At 41.2% G+C, this 23,919-nt stretch overlaps 1 protein-coding gene across 2 annotated transcripts in view; it reads left to right on the top strand.

Annotated features, from left to right (window-relative positions):
- szt2 (SZT2 subunit of KICSTOR complex) overlaps positions 1 to 23,919 on the top strand; it is a 225,559-nt gene that overhangs the window by 162,788 nt on the left and 38,852 nt on the right. For both annotated transcript variants that reach the window (XM_073477051.1, XM_073477052.1), the window contains 7 exons: positions 2,587 to 2,842; positions 2,961 to 3,040; positions 6,205 to 6,330; positions 6,819 to 7,021; positions 7,725 to 7,821; positions 10,968 to 11,048; positions 17,428 to 17,502. In XM_073477051.1, coding sequence (XP_073333152.1) covers positions 2,587 to 2,842; positions 2,961 to 3,040; positions 6,205 to 6,330; positions 6,819 to 7,021; positions 7,725 to 7,821; positions 10,968 to 11,048; positions 17,428 to 17,502 — 918 coding nt within the window. The remainder of the gene's footprint in view (positions 1 to 2,586; positions 2,843 to 2,960; positions 3,041 to 6,204; positions 6,331 to 6,818; positions 7,022 to 7,724; positions 7,822 to 10,967; positions 11,049 to 17,427; positions 17,503 to 23,919) is intronic.

Below are 23,919 nucleotides of genomic sequence, written 5' to 3' on the forward strand. Positions count from 1 at the left end.
TGGTTGACCAAAAGCTGGGATCTTGCTTCAAATGACCTCTAGCAAAGGCCAGGCGAGCCTGCACGTTTCCTCCTGAGCAGCGGCGTCTTCCGAGGCCTATGTCCATGGAGACCTCCTCTGTGCAAGACTCGCTCAATGGTGGACCGTGAGACCTTTGTCCCTGCCTGGTCAAGCGTTTCAATTAGGGCCTTGGTTGTGGTCTGGGGGTTGTTGTTGACCTCTCGGCATATTTTCCTGGCAAGTTTGGGAGACACCTTACGCTTCCTGCCACGCCCGCTGAGGTTTTCAACAGTATTGAATTTCTTGTACTTGTTAATTATGCTCTGGACGGTTGCCACAGGGACATCATACTGCTTTGAAATGGCCTTGTAACCCTTTCCTTCACTGTGGGCACGCACAAGACGTCGACGTAGGTCTTCACTGAGCTCCTTCTTCTTGACCATGATGACCAGAAATTGAGAATGATCAGAACACTTTTCCTCTATTTATACTTTTCTGGAAAGATGCTATTTTTTTAAATCAGTGTTTAACATTTGTTCAACAATGTTAATGGTATTTATTCCATTGTAACATTTTGGAATAACCACAGGACAAAGATTTTTGTAGAGACATTGTCAGGGGTATGAATAATTTTGAACATGGCATTTTTTGGGAATCCATGAATAAAATACCCCTGAAATGAAGAATTTCTTGAATTGTGTATTGTTGTCATTCTTTCACTTGTTGGTCACGTATACCTCATAAACAAACTTGAAAAAATGCAGTCATTTCATCACAAAAATAGAAAATCACAAAAATTAGCAAGGGTATGAATAATTTTGAGGACGACTGTATATATGTATATGCATATATATGTATATGTATATGCATATATATGTATATATATATGTATATGCATATGTATGTATATATATATGTATATGCATATATATGTATATATATATGTATATGCATATATATGTATATATATGTGTATATGCATATATATGTATATATATGTGTATATGCATATATATGTATATATATATGTATATGCATATATATGTATATATATGTGTATATGCATATATATGTATATATATGTGTATATGTGTATATAAAAACTTTTCATATTGGTGCATATCGGAAAATATATACACTGCTACGGATATATGTGATAGGCCAACAATGGCCCATAGTATCGGCCTACTGATATGTCTTATATCAAATTTCAACCACTACCCCTTGTAACTCTGTTCTGAGGACCAAAGGGACACTCAAAAACAAGGAGTAGGGGTTGAAATTGGAAGTAGGATTGAGTCTTCGTCACATGAAATAAAACAGATCAATAACCCTGTTATTAAGAAAGCTGTGACTGAGCCCCAAAGTCTTACTAAGAACTGCTATGGTCTACTTCCAGTACAACAGCCCACTTATGATAGTGAATATAGGAAACTTATTAAAATAAAGCATGTTAAATTTTGTTTGGTAATGTGCAACTGTCAAACCACAATATCAACTGGTATGATGAGGACCAAGTTTTAGGTCGTGGGCAACTTGTGCACTAGCTGTTTTGGTTCATGTATGTGCAGCAGCACAAAGCGCAGAACAGTTGGGTGATGACATGCTGCTTACTCCAAACTTCATATTACCACAGAAAACCTTTTGCAAGCTAGTTTTTCAGCACAGAAATAACATGCAAAATGCAGAGAAAGACATGGGGAGTGGGGGTAGATAGCTTAATAAGATCCCAGCAGCTTCCTTTTCCCTAGCTTTGTTCCTACATTGTTGTGTAGAACAGGCTGTAGTAGAGATATATGAGTGCAGCATTTTACAGCAAAAAAGGACACCAAATGCCCTTTTAGCCTTCCCCCTACAGTCAATTACAAAACAAACCCAAAGAATAGAAAGATCTAAACTTTTCCTCTCCCTTCAATGGCCCCACTCTTCATTGCTGCATTGCTAATGAGTCCGGACAGAAGGCAGAGTCAGAGCAGCAGAAAATTTGCCTGAGCAGATCTTCATCTGTCATGGTTCCGATGAGAAGCAGAGGGTGTACCAGTGTACAGTTTGACCCTCTAGCCTGTGGGCATTTTGCAGCCAGCTCTGTCATAGTTGGACATCTGGGCCCTGAGCTGCTCCACTGAACAAACCTGCCCCAAAGTTTCCTCTCAACAGCCACCAGGGTACATGAACAATGCTTGGGACATTCAAGTATCCAATAATAATACCATCAACACTAATATAGAGTGCAGCATACCATATACAATGTGATCAGAAAAATGTAACCCTCTGCCATACTTGTATTGGTCATTGCCAGTGGTCATGACAGTGAGTCAGGGTGGGATAATTTGAGCTCATCTTCTTTTTATAATACAAATATTCCTCAAAAACCACTTGGGTAAGCCTTTCACTCTAACAGGCAGCGTTATTTTTTCAAAGGTTCCCATCCTCTTTGCTCCTCATGATACATGTGCTCTAGACCATGGGCCTATTTAGTTTGCCTTTGCTGTCTTTTTGTTTAGCATTTATTGTGAAACCATTCAGTTGTTGTCCTTATCTGTTTCACTGATCCTTTCTTACTTACTTTCCATCTGTCTTTTCCAGGATCCCAACCCATTCCTCAGCCCCTCCATGGAGCCTGATGCGTTACTGCGGAGCACAGTTCCTCCTTTGCCCAGTAAAGAGCAGGGCAGGCTGGTTACCACTGGTCGGAGTCTTGCACCGCTTCACTTCCCCTCTGAACTACTTCCCTTTGACGAGGCTTTGAGGGATGTCTGCACCATCAGACCCTTGATGGAGGGGGATGTGGTGGCCCGACATGGCGGCCAGCTCTTGGATATCAAAGCTGCTGAGCGACGAGGTTAATACTGCTACTACTAATAATGATAATGATAATAATAATTTTTTTTTTTTCAAATAAGCCCATGCAACTCCACACTGGACACAAGTTGTAATGGCTGTGTATTTTATGCTGACAGAACTGGAGAAACAGATGAAGATAGAGAACCTGTTTGTGACTTGGCAGCAGAGGTCAGCACAGTCCAACATGCCCATTTCAGTAAGTACCCCAAGTAATGGTTGAGTACAGTATTATAATAGTTGAAGGACATGGTCACACTGCAGGGAAAAGTGAACAAAATATGTTATTGTTTTGGTGTGAGAAGTAATGCACATCAATTCCAATTACTGTGCCAAGTTAGTATAAGAGGAGGTCAACATTATAAAGTTTGTTAAAGATATAATATATATTATTATTATCCCAAATGTTTCCAACAATGTTCAAACCAGAGAAATAGACAAGTTTAATCAAGATAATGGTGCGTTTCATTTGGTCACCACGGGTGTGTGTCTGTGAATTCCGCTCTTACTTAACTAAGCACTCAACCGGAAACTTTAATTCTCTCTCTTCTTTTTCCCCTCTTCTCTTTGAAATTTTACGTTCATGAAACAAAGTACATTTACCCTCACATATTGTGTGTTTAAGGTTTAGTGAGGATTTAATCAGATAGTTAAAAAGGAAATAAGTCCTCATCCCTGGTTATGTTCAGACTTCTGCTTTTAAAGAGGTTGATTTGAAAGCTAAACACGTAAATGTATTTTGTGCGTCAAGCCTGGTTCAATCCTCTGTATTTACTATACATGACAGCACTATATGTGATTATAAAGTGCAGGGTCAATAACAATTTTGTGCTCATGCAAGAGCATCAGAGGTATTGAAACCTGGTGTGGTTTTGTACCTTTGCTCATGGGGTTTTGTTCAGAAAGGTGACAAGTTTAAAATGGCACTAGATATTAGATACATTAAGGAACATAATGTTAACCATCTAATGACAAATTGGATCTGGCCAGTAAATCAGAATAAAGTATATACATTCCTTCACTGTGAGAGTAACATAATATCAAATATAGCTAATTGGACTTGACAGAACTTGGAGAATGGTGATTTTCACTACCTTATGGCTTTAAGGGGCTGCAATTATGTTTCAATCCTCTGGGAAATCATTTAGTATTGCCTTGTTTCAAAGTGGGGAATATTGGAACTAATTATAAAGCTTTCTGTCCAACATCTCAAGAGAGGTTACACAGTGGAATTGAATTTACGAATGTGATATTTCAACAGACACCCACAGAGCACCCTGACTCAAGAACATGCAGGATGAGGTGTGCAGTCTGACCTAAGTCCAATGCAGCCCAAAGCCATTACCACTGACATTTGGTTTGAGGCAGGTTCTCATGCCACTGAATGATCTAAATTAACTGTTAGATGCGATTACACTTCATTATAGTCTGTTTTGGAACTCAATGTCAAGCCCCTGTACTTACTGTACTAAATATAATGTTCAGCTGCATAATCTTTGGTGTTGTAGCTTCCTGTCAACACTGTTGACTGTGACTACAATGAGCTACAATATGAAGCGCTGACCTCCCTGGGGCCCTAAGCAAAATTCTGGCAGCTACAAAGCCTTCCCAACTCCCCACTTTGGTCTGTCAGATAATATTTCTCTGCTTCTTCTGCCTACATACTCTAAGTTGATAAAGAGGGTCAAACCATCAGTTAAAACTGTGTGTGGACAGATGAAGTCACATCAGCCCTACAGAACTGTTTTGGAGCAGCATCTTTCCCCAGGTCATAAGACTCCTCAATTCATCATCAAGACTCAGTTGTCTTAAAAAGATGTAGCAGGACTCAAAATTACTCAAACTTTATTTCTTTTTGTAAACCCATGATTACAAAATTACATTAAATGTACCTTGTACTTTTTACAATCATCCCTCCTTTAAATCTGTATGCCCCATCTGATGCATTAAAAATAACTAGACCCATACAGAAGATAATGAGGTATTAACAAGCAATATTTATTGAATAGAAGCTTTGGCTATATAAGCCTAAGCCAGACATAAGCCTTTAGGCTATGGCTGCAGCTTCGTGTCTCAAAATAGTCGAATAAAACCTTTACAGCTGGGGATTTTCAGCATCAGCATGGCCACAAGGGTTAGGGTTATGGTGGACTGTCTGGGAGAAATTGTGAAAGCCTGTCACATATTTAGTAAAGTAGAGTAATTTACTGACGAATTCCAGAGTTGTAACCAGTGGTGGAATGTATCTAACCACATTTACATCAAGCACTGTACTTAAGTACAAATGTGAAGAACTTGTACTTTAATTGAGTATTCCCATTTTATCCAACTTTATAACCTACTTGTAGTCTACTGCATCTCAAAGGCAAATACTGTATTGTTTATTCCATTCCATTAGGTACCCTTCAATTTTCCATCCTTGCTGCAAAAGTAGCACACAAATGAATGCAGCAAAAATATCAATCCAAAAACATGACATATAACAGTAAATTACAGACAGAGACATGTTACTGTACTGTTGTTTTACCTTTGGTACTTTAACAACATATTGCTTTTAGTACATAGGCCTACTTTTACTGAAGTGAATGATGTGAATATCTTTTTCCACTCTTGTTTAAACCTTGACTAAGAGACTACATAATAATTTTCTTCTTTAAATACTATGTGCGCCGAAGAGGAGTGTCCTCATGCGAGAGTCCACAGAGTTTGCTGCTGGAAAGTTACAGTTTCGTTTTACTGTGACGGGGTTATCTTTTTGAGCTGCAGTTTATAAACACTGCTGCCCATTGGCGTTTATCAAAGGCAATAAATAGTTGTATTTCACTCTCACTTCAAGCACAAAGTCACAGAACAGGAGAGAGAGCAAGCCACACACTGAGAAGAGATACACTGCCCAGCCCAGCTAACGTTAGCAAGACTGACAGACTACAGAGAGATGCACTGGCACTGCAAGCTAGCACACATTAACTTAGATATTACTGTTCATTTCTGGTATCACACTTGGAAAAGGGGAAATACACAAGTTTACCTGACTGCTGTTCCCTCAATTCACTCTCATGTTGTTGTTTTTTTCCTCTTCTTGTATGCAGAAGGATAGTTAGGCTTCATACTTTCATCTCTCAGTTGGTAAACATTGACACCTGCTTTGACACGAGGGGGAGGCGGGGCACTTGCTAACCTTTCGGGCCCCTGTGCAACTTGCGTGTGTATAGGCTGACCGGCTCTGTGGAGCCCCGTAGACTTTATTCCTGAATGCAAAATTGTTATAGTCTTGTGTATCATAGTCAACCCTCTTCTCCCAGTTGCCACCTCCAGTGTCACTGTTTTATACTTAAGTGATTACAACCATGGATGTGTCAACAGGGGACAGATTTGGAGACCCTGAAGCAGTCGTCCAGGCTAGTCCACTACTGTGCCACCCCTCTTCTCTTTGACCCCATCTTCCGCAAACAAATTCAAGAGGAACAGGTGGTCCTTCCTCCAGTGAAGGTATGTTTGCTGTCTGACTCCAAGGAAAGTTAGAGGAAGAGGAGGTAGGAAATTGATATTGCTGGTGCGGTCAGGTATTCGGCTTAATATCAAACTAGTTTACATCAGCCAAAGCCTAGCTGCTGGGTAAAAAAGTAATTCTAATAAATTCGTCCATTTTCTGCTGCTTATCTGCATCCATGTTGTGGCTGAGCTCTATGTCATCAGAAGGGAGGATGTCTTTTTCTTATGTAAATTGTCAGCTCCAAATTCAACATGACAACATCCACATCACTACTATCAAACTGACTCGTTCACTTGGGACAGCTGCTAACTATCCTAGTGTCCACTTGAGCTAGACTGCAATGTATTTTCATTCAAATTATCTATTGTATCCCAGTGGGTTTTAGTCGTTGTTTAAAGTATATTGTTTGCATTATATATGCACTGGTACAAGTGATGCTAGCTGTTCTGTAAATGTTTGAAATTATTATTTATATGTGCACCAGAAACGGCATCGCTCCAGCGACTCCACAGCATCAGGTCGGGACCGAAGCTACAGCACTGACTCAGCTGACATGCTGCCCAGCAGACTGAAGGAAGAACCCTGGCTGCTTGAGATTTCCAGCACCTTCCTCCAGCAGTACGTTCAGTATCTGCAGAGCATGGGTTTCATTCTGGTCCAGGTCCGGCCCCAGTCTCCAGCTCGTAGGTCTGTATCTGCAAGAATGGTTTAATTTTTACCTGTCAGTGGGCTTTTTCTGTTTGGAATGTGTTTTCATGATTTTTTTAGGCTTTCTCCTTGATCAAATTAGGCTCCAATGCATTTGGAACTATCTTACAATATGCTTTAAAGCACATCACATCCTGCACATGAAGTCTTAATGGCAGCAGACAGTAGATAGAAGTGGATGGAAATAGATAAAAAATAGAAATGTATCACATTTTTTTAAATATTACATTGTTTCTTATCCAATCCAGTTTTTCAAACAACAGACACAGCTTTTGTTCTTCTTTTGGAAATAGATGAACTGTCTGCCCATTCTATTTGTAAGTGCATGGTATCTGTCACACAGCCTTGAAGTCTTTCTTTGTATGCATCTGCTCAATTTTCTGTGAAACTTAAAAATGTATCATTCAGTTTTTGTCATCATATGTGTTTTGAACCTCATGTGACTTCTGACCTCCCAGCACTGCTGCCCCATGGCTCATCTAACCAGAGCAGATGCAAGGCAGATGCCCGTCCTGCCTGCCTGTCACTTTCTAGGCTCAGGCCGTTTCACTGTCTCTGAATTATGACTTCTTGGTTGGCCATAGGCTGTTTGGTGACCAACAGCTATTAACAGCTCAGACTTCTTTGGTTTAAGCAGGCCCTTACTCACACTGGTCCTTCACCCCACCCCCATCTCCTACAGCATTGCCCGGGCTCGTGCTGCTATGCTGAGCTCTATGTCATCAGAAGGGAGGATGTCTTTTTCTTATGTAAAGCAGAAGAGTGAGGACAGCCCTAAGGTCAGTGTTCAGCTCAGAGATGCAGAAATCTTATTCTCCAAACACACATGCACGCGCACACGAGCGCGCGCGCACGCACACACACACACACACACACACACACACACACACACACACATTCGGGGCTGTGCCATAGTAACAGTCATCCACATGTCCCTAGAAATATTTGTCTTATGCCGCGGCTCAAACTGCTGTGAGTTGGAATGAGCTAGAAACATGAAACTTGGCTCAGTAATTGGAATTGATGTGCATTACTTCTCAACATATAAGGAGCAAAATCTGGCAGAAGGTGGCGTTATAATTAACAAAACAAAATTGATTACGGAAACATTTGCCAAAGAAACACAGTCCAAGTGACTAGAAATGTTATACAAAAATCCAGGTGAAAGTGCTCTACAAAAAATCCAATTGGAGCATATGGGTGCGCCATGTTGGAGTTGTGTTAATTAGCATAAGGTCAAAAACCATATTGTGACTAAGGTTGTACCGATCCGATCACGTGACTCGGAAATCGGGGCCGATCACGCCACTGAAGACTCGATCGGGACTCGGACGTTACGACCCGATCAGAGATCGGTTTTATATATATTTATTTAGTCATTATTTGTATTAGATTGTTGATATATGGGCTATTGGTGATTCAAAATAAAAAAAATAAAATGAGTATTTACTACCACCGTTTACGACATGCGCATGCGCAGAAGACCAGCACGCCAGTTTGTTTTGAAGCGGAGTGGCGAGTTGTGGCGCACCATGTCCGCTCCATGATCTTTTTAATTTTTTAAATGTATTATAAGAGTATCGGATCGGGACTCGGTATCGGCAGATACTCAAAAATCAAAGGACTCGGACTCGTATCGGGGGCAAAAAACCCTGATCGGAGCATCCCTAATTGTGACATCTACTTTTTTTTAAAACACCAAATTTGGGATACAGCATGGTGAGACAGAGATTCAGAATTCTTATAATAAATAAGAAAGATTGGTCAAAAGACTTGACCGCTATATATCAAAAATATTTTTGTAAAAAGCGTGTTTTAAGATTAATTAACCATAACTCATGATCCATTAGTCCAATCATCAAGAAACTTGGTAGATATCTTCAAGCCAAGGTTGGGAAAAGTCCAGCACAACCCTTAGGGGGCACCAAAAATAAAACATGAAACATAAATGAAACCTTAAGGCTGAGGTTGGGAATAGGTCTACCAAGGCCCCAAAAATACCACATTGTTCTACATCATAACCTGGTGGACAGAATTTACAGATTTTGGCAACTCTCGCTCATTGCTGCTTGCGGTTTAATGTCAGCTGATTTTAGCAAAGTAGGCTTGAACCCGGCAAATAGCCGCTTGGGGCTATATTGGTATTTATTACCCACGGCTCAAATTGCCGTGAGCTGGAATAAGCTAGAAAAACGAAACTTGGCCCAGTCACTGGAAATGTTGTGCAAATGCTTCCCAACATATTATGAGCATATTATGGCACAAGGTGGCGCTATAAATAACAAAACAAAATCCAGTATTACAAAGGCAATGATCAGAACTGTGTAAGTCTGAATGACTTGAAATTGAACACACAAGTCCAAATCCATGTGCTTTACAAAAAAGCTTTCTGGACAAAGTTGGCTGGCCGTATCGGATTTGTGCTAATAAGCATGAACTGAAAGACAGCAAAGTGACATCTACTTTTACAGTTTTAACTCTATCAGCACCAAATTTGGTTTCAATCCCTGGGGGACAGAGATACACACTTTTATTATAAATTAGCAAGATCGGTCAAAAAACATGGACGTTATCAATCAAATCACATTGCAAAAAAGCGGCGCTTACAATAAATTCGCCATAACTCGATAACCATTTTTCCAATCATCATAAAACTTGGTAGATGTCGTTAGGCCGCAATTGTGAATAGGTCTACTAAAGCATTTTGACCATGACCCAAAAGTGGTGCCACAAATGCTACAATCACGTATCTGAAAATCTGCTGGACAAAATTTCACCATTTTTGGGGTGCATCATCTGGTGGCAAGTATTAACCAAAATTTGAAGCGGTGTATTTATTGGTGCAAGTAGGCGGGGCCCATGACCTCATAATTAATTAATTAGCCATAGCTCAACATACCTGAACATACTTTAAGTTTGTTCTAAGTCTGCTCTTTTATCGACAGATCAGCAAAGCTAAAAAAAATTATGTTACTGTGTCACACACACACACCCACACACCCACACACACACACACAAACACTTGTGTTTCAAGTTGATGACAGCTATACTCAAACACTGTTTCTGTCCTGTAAGAATAGCATTTGCTGCACCAGTGCCCTCTGCAGTTGGTGTTAGGGCTTCAGTTATGTGTGTATGTGTAGCAGAGATTATTGGTTGGGTTAGAGTTAAGTCAAGCATTGCAAAAGATAACTGGTTAGGTTTAAGTATGGGTTCAAGTGGTGGTGAGGAAAAATGCATATCAACTGGGAAATAGCTTTATCTTTTACACAGGCATATTGTAGAATGTTCTGTTGAGATGTTTAGCCTAATTAGTCACTTATCTTAAAATGTCACAAATTCTGAGATGACACCCCTCATCCAAAACCTGCTCCTCCTCCGTCTACCAGAAGTCGATCCACATCAGTAGTAAAAGGAAGGATGACAGAGGACAGGATGAATGAATGATAGTGCCCGATTTTCTGTTCTTCATTCTTTTTGAATTTCACTGTGTTCTGATGTCAGAAATATTATTTATTTTATTTAGATAGTAGATTGTATTGAGCTAATGTAGGGATTTTGTGAATATAAACATTGCTGTTGCTGCCCTGGCAGCAATATTTTGTTAAATCAAACATTTATAAATTATAATGATAATAGATTATAATACTATTCTAAATGTGTTCCTTTTTTTGCACAGTACAATAAAAGAACCAATATCGGTTAAGTATAGGACCGATGAGGAGTATCGATAAGAGTGGTCATATCAATTAAAAACATGGGCACATCCATATTAACAAAACTGGTCAAGAGGTTAATTACCTCAAAGATATCAAATGACAGCAGGAAAACCAGCAGCATGGCTTAAAACCAGCTGTATTTACCTTCAACCATCTGTATTAGACAAACTATGATTGTAATATTGTTTTGGAAATAAACGTTGCAGACTACAGCATCTGGCACCACCGCATATCACCTACAGAGGGCGCTGCCAGGTGGGATCGTGTTGATGGAGCTGGCTTTTCAGGTGAGATGAGGATCGCTATGCTACTCACTATAACTTTCAAGTTTCAATTTTCTTTTATTTATATAGCACTCTAAAAGGAAACAGGTTTTGCACCAAAGTGCTTGACAGTAACTGACACAGGTGTATACATACAGGCATAAAAACAAAAATTGAAGCAGGCAGACATAAAACCATATAGGTGCTTCGTAAATGTTAATGAAATACAGCAAGATGAAACAAAACAATTTAATAATAATATAAAACCCAATGAATCTAACAACATATATAATAACATATTAATTACAATTAAAAGCCAGAAAATAAAAGTGGGTATTGGGATGCATCTTTAAAGCATCAACAGACTATGCCTGTCTAATAATTTTCCAGAGTTGGGGAACAGGGCCAGCATGCCACTGTGGGAAGATCTAAGGGGTCTGGCAGTGCTGTAAGGGGTGAGGAGTTCTGAGATATATGTAGGGGCGAGACCACGGAGAGATTTGTAAACAATGTGTTCCAAGTCTGAAGTATGTTCTTGGACTTTCTTAAAAACCAGTTGTAAAACAAGGTGTAAATGGGAGATGGTAGCCTGAGAAATGCCTATATAGAGGGAGTTACAATCATCCAGCCTTGATTCTATTAGTGCATGGATGACTCTTTCTAGATCAGAAGGTGTGAGATAATGCCTGACAACAGAATTGACATGCCTGTTAAAAAGTGGATCTTAATCAAATATAATGCCCAAGGTCTTGGCATGTGGTCTGATGTATATGGAAAGGTGACTGAGGTTCTATGCAGTAGTGGTTGTATGATGTGAGGGGCCAAAGAGTAAAATTTCTGTCTCAACCACATTTAACTGAAGGAAGTTACGAGCCAGCCAGTCCTTAATATCTTGGATACAGTTTTGTAGTTTGGTTACATCAGCCTGATTTTGAAAATTGAGGGTGAGTTAGATCTGGGTATCATCTCTGTAGCAGTGAAAAGAGATGTGATAAGTTAGAATAATTTTTCCTAATGGTTGCATGTAAAGACAGAAAAGAAGTGGACCTATAACTGAATCATTCATGAAATCTATGCAAGTGTGGAGGATAAGCTGCCAAAAAAAAAAAAAAAGTGTCTGTTTGTAATCTTAGAGTGAAACTGTTCAAAAGCAGACACAGAAATGGGCTATATACTCACTTGTTTGCTAATAGCACAATGCCATTAATTTGTTGGTCCCTTTTAAACTCTCTGAAACTTACATAGTCATAGACAACTTTAATTGGCATAATTTAGGAATGATTTCATAACTTTTCAACTGTAAATTGTAGCTTCTTACTTTTTTTCTCTCCCTGAAGCTGGCACAAAACGGATACCCGTTAGCACAGATACTAGCAGCTATGTGGTTCTAACGAGGTCTCCCATGCAGTTGTAGCTCTAACAGAAGCTGAAAAAAATAGCCTGGAACTAGGGTGTCTTTTGGGGGTCTTTATACAATAAATACCTAATGATGGATTCAATATTGAGTATCTTCTGTGAATATTTTATCCACTTTTCGATTATGTAATACCACTAGCTGGATGCTAACCGGACATATTATATTTCCTATAATGCTTTGGGAGAGAAAGATAGAATATCATATAAGAGAATATAAGTATGTCCAAGTGCACACAGCAGAGCCTGATGTTTGAGGTGGTGATTCAATTATTATTATATTATTATTTATAGTGAAGTTTGGAAAAGTGAAACCATCAATTTGTGCTGCAACTTTTGTATTTTTTTATTTCCCCTGATTGCTCAGATGTGGGAGAAGAAATTTCCAAAAGGCAAAAACCCTGTTCATTTTAGTTTTTTTGGTGATCTGAATACATTTCAGTGAAATTCAATTCAAGCTTTGAAAAAAAATACGTATGTAACTTGACTGTCCATCACAGGTTGTGTAAGAGCATCATTACACAAAAAGGCCAGGCAAACCAAAAATAGGAAATAATAGTTAAGGGCTCAGAGGTTTAATGTCTTAGCACATTCATGAAAGTGTTAATGTAATGGCAACAATCTTTTTGGCGCACACTGTAGAGACTTCCTCCAGACAGCAATTGGTGTTGGCGTATCATAAATCAACTTTGACAGACGTTCACAATGTGACAGTAACTGACATAATGTTTAAACTGATACAATGTAGGATCATGATGAATTACAAACCTCAGGCAAGTTTCACATCTCTTTTAGTCTATTTTCCTTGTTGCATCAGTTAAGTGTAAACCAGTGGATCCCTGCAATGCAAGAAATCAGGCTAAGAATGTTGGGAATAGTTTAAACAGCCATGCTTCCTTCCTTTTATTCCTTCTGGGTCGCTGCTCGTGCGGTTGCCCAGTTAGCTCGTAGAGTATTTGATTTGTATGGTTTTGTCTATTTTGTTTAATATTCGTGAGTTTTTTCATTCGTCTGTGGACGTACATGTTGTCTGCCGCGCTAGACACCAACCGACCGGCTGCCTTTATTTTCTCCTTTCTGTTAAACTTTCAAACTCGCGTGAGCGTCTTCGCCGGCTCTGTTAGTGTATGTTACTTGTTTGTGTTTAAACCGCTGGCTCTCTGGTCGCTGTTTCTACTGCTGGATTACGTCACGCTGCCTGGAAAATTACTTCGATCTCAGCATGGACAACGAGGGCCTTTCTGGACTCTGTTTTTTCTGCTTTTCTGGCTGTCTGTGGAGGTTTTCTCAACTGACTTCAGCGATCTCAATCTTCCTGATGGGGCGCGACTCACCCACACCAGAGACTTTCTGCTGCAGCTCGCTTCACTTCACCCCCATCAAGGCATTACCACAGACACGTTTCCTGAGGAAATATAATGGGACCACTCTTCGGAAAAAGGGGACTCAAATAACAATAAAAAGAAGGTAACCGGGGGGGAAGACAAAGGGTGGAATTAGGGCCAGACTTAAGAGGGAGAAATGTAAACACCGGGCGCTCCCCTCAGTCATCCTAGCTAATGTGCGCTTGTTGCGTCAAAAAACAGACGAGCTGCAAGCCAACGTCAACCACATGCATAAATACAGGACTGCCTCCATTCTAGCTTTTATAGAGATGTGGTTAAAAAACACTGACAGTGATGACATGTTGCACATTGAGAGTAAAAGTTTCCACTGCCATAGACCACATAAAGACAACTGTAAAGAAACTGGAACTCATATCCCCTGACTCTCCCAAATTCATCCTGGGAGACTTCAGCCACTACTCAGCTGACAAGTCACTGAAAGGATTTTATCAGTATGTCACCTGCACCACCTGCTTGGGGAAGACTGGATAAATGCTATGGATCCATTCCAGATGCATATAGATCAGTTGCTCTTCCTCCCCCTTGGCCTTGCTGACCACAACAACATCCTGCTGGCACCAGCCTACATGTCAGTCATAAGGAGGACAGAGAAGGTGACCAAACACATCAAGCAGTGGACCAACGACAGCATTGCAACTCTGCAGGGATGCTTCGAATCCACAGGCTGGAATAACCTTCTTGCCCCCTCCAGCAACATCAGTGAGCAAGTGGACATGGGCTTTTGTGTGAATAACATCATTCCCACCAAAAAAGTAACGATCTTCCCAAACAATAAACCCTGGCTAATCTAAGAACTCAAAGTAATTCTCAATAAAAAGCAAAGAGTATTCTTCACCGGCACCGAATCTAAAAAAAAAAGGAGGGTAACAGAGAGGTATGGAAAGGACAATGTGGAGGAAAATTTTACACAAGGGAGCATCCGCTCAGCTTGGCAGGGTATTAAGAACATGGTCGCTGTGAACACTGCTCCCTCCACCCACAGGACAATCCAGGTGGCCAGCAGCAGCCCAGCATCCCTCCCCAACGACGTCAACTCTTTTTTTTCAAGATTCGAGACAGACAACACCATCCGGTTAGAAGCAATCATCTCCTCCCTCAAACCTGCAGCAGCTGAACTCTCCTTCAACACAGAGGAGGTGGTGAGAGCCCTCAGGAGGACCAAGGAGAGCACAGCACCTGGCCCAGACAACATCAGTTGCCGTGTCCTGCGGTGCTGTGCAGAGCAGCTGGGGGATGTGTTTCAGCGGCACAGTTCCCCAGCTATGGAAGCACTCGACAGTGGTCCCCATCCCCAAGAAGAGCTCAGTCAAAGCTCTGAACGACCCCAGGCCTGTGGCTCTCACCTCTCTCGGGATCAAGGCTATGAAGAGGGTCATAAAGAAACACATCATCACGGTAACTGACCCACTGATGGACCCTCTTCAGTTCGCGTACCGTGCAGGCAGAGGGGTTGATGATGCCAAACCACTCATCATGGACACGGTGCACAAACACCTGGAACACCCCAACACCACAGCCAGACTCCTGTTTGCAGACTTCTCCTCTGCATTCAACACGCTACAGCCAGACATCCTAGCAGAGAAACTCTCCACCCACTTCCACCTGACCAGCTGATCCTGTGGATTACAGACTTCCTGACCAACAGATCACAGAGGGTGCTGGTCAATAACACCTTCTCTGACACGTCGGTCACCTCTACAGGCTCCCCTCAGAGCTGCACCCTCTCACCTCTGCTCTTCATCCTTTACACCACTGACTGCAGGTCTACCCCTCCAGACTGTCATCTGGTAAAGTACGCGGATGACACAGTTCTCCTGTCCCTGCTCTCAGGCCCCTCACATCACCACAGCTCAGTGCTGCATGAGTTTGTGGAGTGGTGTGATAAATCGGCCCTGGAGTTAAACATGGAGAAGACCGAAGAGATGGTGGTGACCTTTTCCAGCAAGCAGAGGGAGCTGGCTGCAGCTGCCGTCAGCACAATCCACGGGAGGAATGTAGAGCTTGTGGAGGAGTAAAAATACCTGGGCACAATTTTTGACAGTACGTTTAAATTTGCCTCCAACACTGAGGAGATCCTCAGGAGATGCCAGCAGCAGCAGTATCTCCTGAGGAAGCTCAACACTTTTGGGGTAAATAAGGACATTCTACGGGCCTTCATAGAGAGTGTCATCACTTTCTCCATCACCTGCTGGTTCCACTCCATCAGCCTGCAAAATAGGACATGCCTGCAGAGCACAGTCAAAGTCTGCTCTGAAATCATTGGACTGTCGGTCAGAGCACTTTCCACCGTGTGCGAGCAGCAAACACTTCAGACAGCATGCAGGATCCTTCAGGACCCCTCCCACGGACTGCTCTCCTCAGGACGCCAACTCCGCTGCCTGGGCTGCAGAACACAGAGGAGGAAAGCAACCTTTGTTCCCAAGGCTGTTCAGCTACTAAACTCCCATCCACCCCTGCCCCCCGCCCCCCCACACTGGACAATACCGTAACAGACGATAAGTAACCTGTTGATGGTCACTGCATTTCCCATTTCCCCTCCCTCTCTATTGCATTTTTCACATTTACTCTAACTTGTTGCTTCCTCTTAATGCACAACCCAACCTGCCTCAATGCTACTTTGCACCTCATGTAAATACTGTAAATATCTTTTTAGTTTATTTAGTCTATTTTATTCTATCTGACTTGTTTTGTGTCTGTGTAACTAACATGCTGGCTCATTTGTGTCTGTGTAACTAATGTGCTGACTTGTGTACTTAACGTGCTGACTTGTGTACTTAACATGCTGACTTGTGTACTGAACGTGCTGACTTGTTTGTGTCTGTGTAAAACTACTCCACATGCCTTTAATTGCCCCCCGGGGACAAATAAAGTTTTTTGAATTGAATTGAATTGAATTGAATGCTGGGAGTTCCATGAGGCTGTACATGGCAACAGTGGGGCTTTGAGCCGAATGCTAATGTCAACATTCTAAGAATTACAATGGTGGTAAACATGCACATGTTTAGCAGCAATTACAATGATGCTCAACATGCTCATGTTTAGCAAGTATAATGTTTATCATTTTCACCAGGTTTGGTGAACATAGTTTGGGGTGTTTAGCATACTAACATTTGCTGAGTGACAGTAAACACAAAATATAGCTGAGACTAATGAGAATGCCATTAGTTTTGCAGGTATTTAGTTCCACATTATTGAGGGGAAAATAAATGTATCAGCCAAATGTCATTGCAATCCATCAAAAGTTGCTGAAATGTTTCACTCTGAACCAAAAAAGTAAATGTTGTGGTGACGCTAGATAAAAGGTCCTGATGTCTGTTTGCTACTGCATGTTCAGTGGAAAATAAACCTTGTGTGGATGGACTGTGGTGGACTGAATTTCCATTAAAGGCTATTTAAAAGGTCCACAAAAAAAAAAATTCTGCCTCTCTGACACCAGCAGCTACTTTAATGAACAGTAGAGTAACTTACTCCACTTGATGAATTCAATGTATCATTCTGGCCATGGATGGTTTCTAACTGGTCAGCCATACATTTATTGTATTTTATAAATAACTATGTGTTCTCCATGTGCCTTCTCCTTCCAGGGGTGTTACTTCTGTGTGAAACAGTATGCACTGGAGTGTTCCCGCATTCCCATGGGCCAGACAGTCAACTCCCAGGTAAATGTTTGACAGAAATCTGCACTGCTAAGTTGTGCCTTTTCTTCTGTGGGGTTCTTCTGTCTGATTGAAAGTGTTAAAGAGAGGATAAGAGAGCAACAGTAACAGACAATGGACCACAAAATTATTTAAATGTCTTAATTTTGCATGTGATAGAGAAGGTGTACCGACCCCCTTTCATACCAGTGGTTTTACAGTTAGATCCAGGGAGGCCCAAGGGCCTTTGGGGAGGTTTGGAGGTGATGAATTGGGCTCCATGGGTTCCTAAGAATGAACCAGGACTACTTTTTGAGTATTTGGGGTCTTGGAAGAGGTTCTAGAGGTCAGTAAGATTGAGAGGTTGGATGCTCCAGTGGTCTTTTTAAGGATTTCCAGGGCTTCTGTCTACGTCAGAGTGTAATAATGTGTAATGGGATTCATGCTGCAAGAATGTTTGAGAAGCCCTGCTGTCTACCATTAGTGCCAGTTGTGTAACAGAACGTAGTTGATCTGTACAGATCTCTCCCAGTGTTCGGCATGCATTTGAACCATTAATTGCAAAATATACTGTCTTCGTCATGTATGATCTCAACTGAGTATCCACGGAGTGAGTTTGTTCAGCTGGTAAGCATGACAGTATAACACACAAATATTGAATGAAGTCTGGGTGACAAACCAGGGGCTAGGCTAACAACTCAGAGCTTGTTGTTAGCTAGCTGCTAGTTAGCTTAGCATCCTGAAGTGCTTACTGCAAATGTTGTGTTCTCGCCAAACGAAGCAGCTGTAAAGTATCGAAGGGCAGATGAATTATAGAGCTTTTTAAAATTAGCTTTATCTTCTTCCAGAGGCTCCAATTGAGTCCCGTAAGTCACAAAATCCTTGTTGTTGTCCCTGTCAAGTGACATGTTTTCACTACAACAATGGTAGATGCAGAAGAACAAACTTTGCAGAAGGAAAGGGTTTTATCAGTATTTTTATTAATAGCATAAGAATGGGTGATATCTTTAGGTAGGGACACTAGAATCTTTTTAGCTTATATTTAATGTGTTGTATAAAGAAATATGTAATATTGTCTGGTGTCAAATTGGACATCTTGAATGTTGTTTTCTTTTAAAACCGTGAGCAAAAATAGGTAGTTTCAGGTTTTTAATGGAATAAATGGACAGGAACCGAATCTGATTACTAACCTGTGTTGAAGAAAATCATCCAAGTCCAGTCCGGTTTACAGTGGTGATAGCAGTTTATTGAATATGTCTGTTAGCACACTGGTGAGCTTGACAGACACAAAGCGGGTCTATGTCTGTGAGATGACACCAAGCAATTGAAATGGTAGCATTTTATACAGTAAAGTAGTGATCATACAGTAGATACTAAACAAAGGAAGGCAGTGATCAGTTGGAATGTAATTACAAATAGAAACAAAGGCAGGAAGAAGCATCTGCTTGGTCAGCCGTAATGTAAATAAAAGAAACAAAAGACAGAGCGGTACCATTGCAGTAGAGTTTGCAAGATCTTCAACTACATGTTAAAGGTCTCTTATTTGATCTAAGGCTGCCATGACTCCATAACTTGGAATGAGAGCACTGAAAAATCTTGTCTATGGTGTTTGTATGTGTGTGAATAAGTCTCTTTTGACAATGTGCACCTCTGGGGGGGCAGTAAGGACTTTCATGGCAGGTATCACATGACCCAGACCATTTGTTATGGTAAATATTCATAAGCCTTTATGCTACAAATCCAATATACACCCTTTGGTCATGGTATAGAGCAATGACTGATAAAGGGAGCAAAGTGATTAAAATCATCAATAAATTTGATGAGTCTTGTCTTGGAAGCACTTTTGTTTTTTAAGTTGTCAACTTTTTCTTCTGATGAAGTATATGTAGTCACATGTAGATGTTGCTAGATGAATGTTTCCTTTACTTCAGCACACCATTTTAATGTCGTTGGGACCATGGTGAGGGGTGACAGGGATGGTGTGTGGTAGGAATAACAGTTGGCATACAGTAAGGTTGATCACAATATAACTGTCTAGTTTGTGATTGATTGGGGTGGGCACAAGTGGAGTTAAAGTACAGCATGTAACAAGCGTCACATGAAGTAATAGACAGAGCCATCAGTGGGAGTCCTTCTCTTGTACTGTGTGATACGAGTCAACACACAAAATAGTCCTTCAGGTTTGGGCTATTGTCGGCTACCATTTTTGCCAGGGGAGGGCTGTGGTTCATGTGCATAACGTGTCCCTCTCTTGGTGAAGTGGAAGGTCCCAGTTATGTTAGTGTCTTTGTTCCATTCAGGCTTTTATTTGATGGCTGTTGTTGTCCTGTGTAATTTCCTGCAACTCCAGGGTCCGCATTGTTTCTCTGCTCCTCTGATGACTGTGGGTGTCTTATGTCTGCTTCTTGACCTCTGGGGTCCACATTGTCTCTCAGGAAGGAAGGTCTTTTTCAGGGAGGCATCTGACATTCTATGGCTCTGTAAGCAATGAAGGAGAGGACCTACAGGATAGCGAGGGATCCTACTGATTTCTGGTACATGGTGCATGAGGTGTTTTCTTTTTTTGCAAACTTTGTTGGTGTTTTGCACACAAAGTGACAATAGTCTTAAAGCACATGTGAGTGACACTGTCATGTGGAAGTAGAAAGGGACTCCTGTTACTCTATGCTGCTTGATCCACTGCTCTAGGAAGTAGATGGTTTGTTTTTATAGCGACCATTGTCAGACTATTGATTTTTTTTTTTAGTAAAACCAATATGGGGGCAGTCATGTCATGGGTTTCAAAAAAAAAGATTTGCACTGTTTAAACTAATGTGCCGCCAGGTGTCTGGCAAGAACTAAAGTCCAAATATATTTCATTTGTTAGTTCAGTGCAAGGTTCAGTAGTTCAGTGCAAGGTTTCAAAGTTATTTAAGAGTGGGGGAAAAAAGATTTGCGAATATTTGATCATAAAAGAATGTATACAAACTGCTGTTTGCATTTTTGTATTATCATGTTATTAACGTAAATAAAAAAACTACATTTTCAGAAACACGCTGAAGTGGCCCTCATACGACATGATAATACCAGCAGTGGCCCAAGCTAATTTGAGTTTGAGACCCCTGCTATAGGCTATTATTGAGCCCACTCCATCAAACAGATGCATGATTAGACTGGGTTTAGAGAGCTGCTGCAGATGACAGCAGAGGGGAGAGGTAGAAAGGAGCGGAGGGTCTGCCCTCATTAGCTTAAGCTCGGCCCTGGCTCCTTGATTTGTCAGTGACTCAGCCAGATACTAAGCCTGCTAGATATCCAGCATAAGTCGACGACACACAGACCCCGAGCTCCCGGAGCACATCTTTGAAGATTTCACACATACTGCTATCGTTAACAGGAGCATGCACAGATCTGAATCTGATCTGGGGCTTTTGTCGGCAAGCTCCAAAAACTGTCTGCGACAGCAAGTTGGGACTACAATCCTGAAATGTGAACTTACACTGGCTTCTTCAAAAGTGGTGCTTCCGAGGCGACCAAATTTAAATAAGATTTTATTGTTTATCATAATTAAAAATTATCCCTGATAATCATTAATTGGCACAGTTTGTAACTAGGAGGAGACTAGAATATTATCATATCCATAAAATTTTGCCATAAGATTTGCAGAGCTTCAGAAGGTCCCCGAGGGGGAGGATTTGTTGACATTGTAGTCTGTACTGTTTTCCAAGGGTTGTGTTGTTGACAGACTACAGATGACTCTCCATTCATATGACGTGCTTGCTGCTGTGTTACTGTGGTGATGCCGCGGCGGTAAAAGGGGGGGCTGCACTTGATAACTGTAGACACAAGGTGGCAGTAGAGTGCTTGAATCCTAATGATATCGGTAAAATCCTGATAACAGGACATTTTTCCCCCGTTTGACCACAATGTGCTCAGCAATGGCAGAGTGGCGCTGTCCGTATTTTGGCTGGTTGACTCCACAGGAAGCGGATTTATGTAGTCTAACACTATGTTAATGTGACTGCTTCGCTCATATTTAACTTACTAAGTTAAGTAAGTAAGATAAGTAAGTTAAATGAACTAAAGATGTGTAACGTTAAGTTGTTTGTCCTTGCATAAGCCTATAAGTGAAACACACAGTCTGAAGTATATGTCTACGCCCAGCTCAAAGGCAGTGCAGAGATCGACATTACTTGTCCAACTCCTCAACTCCTGTGACTGAAAAGTCATCATCTCTGCAAAAATTATAATAATTACAGAAAACTGGATAAGGATAGAGAACTAAATGTATTTACAGGACATAAAAGTACATCTCAATGTGTTTACGGGACATAAAGTTACATTAGAATGTGTTTAGGGGGCATAAAAATGTGCTTGATTCTCTCAAAGACAACACAGGACTGTTGCTATGTAAAAAAAAGAAGTAATAATAGAAGTCTGGGGTTAGGTGGGTAATGGGCAGCTTATGTGATAGCAAGTGCTTATTTGAAGGGAGTGGTAGGTACATTGTGTGCAGCAATTATGGTCAGTGTTTCCCACAATTCTACTATGGTCAGCTGACAGTCAGATCAAGAATTGAAATGCAAAGTGTATGTTGTTAACAAATGTCTAACTAATATGTAATAGTCTCAAGCAGTAGGCTAACATGTGACTGCTACAACCAGTACTTGAGGCATTTTCCTGGTGCAGCTAATGAAATGATGCCATTCCTTTTTATATTGCATCCCTTCTAAGGAGCACATTCATGCACATAAAGCAAACCAACATGATATGAAAGAAGGACACATGTATGTATGAAATGTATCCATCAAATATACATATTACATGAATAACAGTGGTTTGATCCATGTTGCTATCAGCATCAAGTTACCCTCACCTGTCAGAGAGAAACATCAGGGCATGGTTCTGCTGTGAACTGACGCTTCAAGGCTGGAAGTTGATGCGTCCCTCTTATAACTATAGGACACAGAAATAGGAAACATCAGCACATTTGTAAAATGTCCAATTCAGTCTATATGAATGAACGTCACATAATTACCATCAACATCTGCTTACAACTACAATGCAAACTATATTCACAAATATATGCCATCTCCCCTTGACTTCTGAACAGTGGACTTGGCCTTTCACACGTGTAGCACACAAGAATTAGTCCTCCTCTCACATACGGCTCATCTGGCTAATGTCCAAACAGCCCAGGGTAGCAGTGCATGTGTGAACACTGCTACATGGATTAGATCCACAGTACCTGTAAACGTTGGCCTGCGTGTAAACGGTGACGTTACATGTAAATATGTCTCATACGGCAGTAGTCTATCATAGCTAGCTAGCTAATGTTAGCTACAAGCTGATGATGCTAATGATGTTAGCGTTGGGCTAATACATACGGCAGCGACATAAGGAGCTAACGTTAGCTACGTTGACTACATAATGCAGAGTAATAATACATTTCCCTCAACCAAAACAAACCAGTTCATTACCTGTCCAACAGAGACACAGCCACCATGGCGTCCGTTTTCAAGCCTTCGACTCCATCAGTTGTCTCCATCGTTGAACAACCACTCCAGTGATGACTCGTTTCACCTATTGAGCTCTCCAACTTCTTTTTGTTTGTAGCCTTCTCCAGTTCCGTCTCTCTTTTCTTGCTCTGTTTGGCAGTACAAGCTGCTGAGGTACAGCTGCTAATGAAAAGTGTGTCTGTACTGTCTCTGTCATTCTTGTCTGTAAACAATGAGCTCACTCCACCACAGCTCCAGCAGTGCGGTAGTAGACTCCGGTCACGCTCAATAGTATGTGGCTGCAGACCCGGAGACCTGCACAATCAGACCCCCGCACTTGTGGACCCGCACGTTCAGACCCCTTATGGTTTTTTGACAGTGCCACCTAGTGGTTGACTATAAAGTTGCAACTGCACAGCCTTGACCCGCACTGTGGTTTTTTGACAGCGCAAAATCCAAACAAAACACCAAGATCTAATTGTTTGTGAAGCTTGGAACACTTTTAAACTTTTTTTGGAAGACTTTTAAAAGGGTTAGGGTTATATTGTCCATATATCTGTAACTATTAGCGTACAAGACAGGTGGCGCTGTAGCAAAAGACCAAGGGGTCTGAATGTGCGGGTCCACATGTGCGGGGGTCTGACTGTGCAGGTCTCCGGGTCTGCAGACACATGCTTCTCGTCACGCTCAGTGAGTGATGGGCGGAGTCAGCGCAGGGTGGGCAGGTAAGGCCAGATTGATGGACAGGCAGGCTGTCCATACAATATCTCCTGGCCGCTAAGATTGATTGGATGAATTTTTTACAGCCCTGTCGCTGCCAGAGACCATGGATTTTTTTTCCTTTTTTTCCCCAAAGTGTTTCATATTTTTATTGTTGTGTGGATGTTAAGAGATGTTATACAAATATAATAAAAATGCTTCTGAACATAATTACCAACCCCAGCTTTAATATGTTCCTCATCAAAGA

This window comes from Pagrus major, chromosome 11 (genome assembly GCF_040436345.1).
Source record: "Pagrus major chromosome 11, Pma_NU_1.0".
In the NCBI taxonomy this organism is placed as follows: domain Eukaryota; kingdom Metazoa; phylum Chordata; class Actinopteri; order Spariformes; family Sparidae; genus Pagrus; species Pagrus major.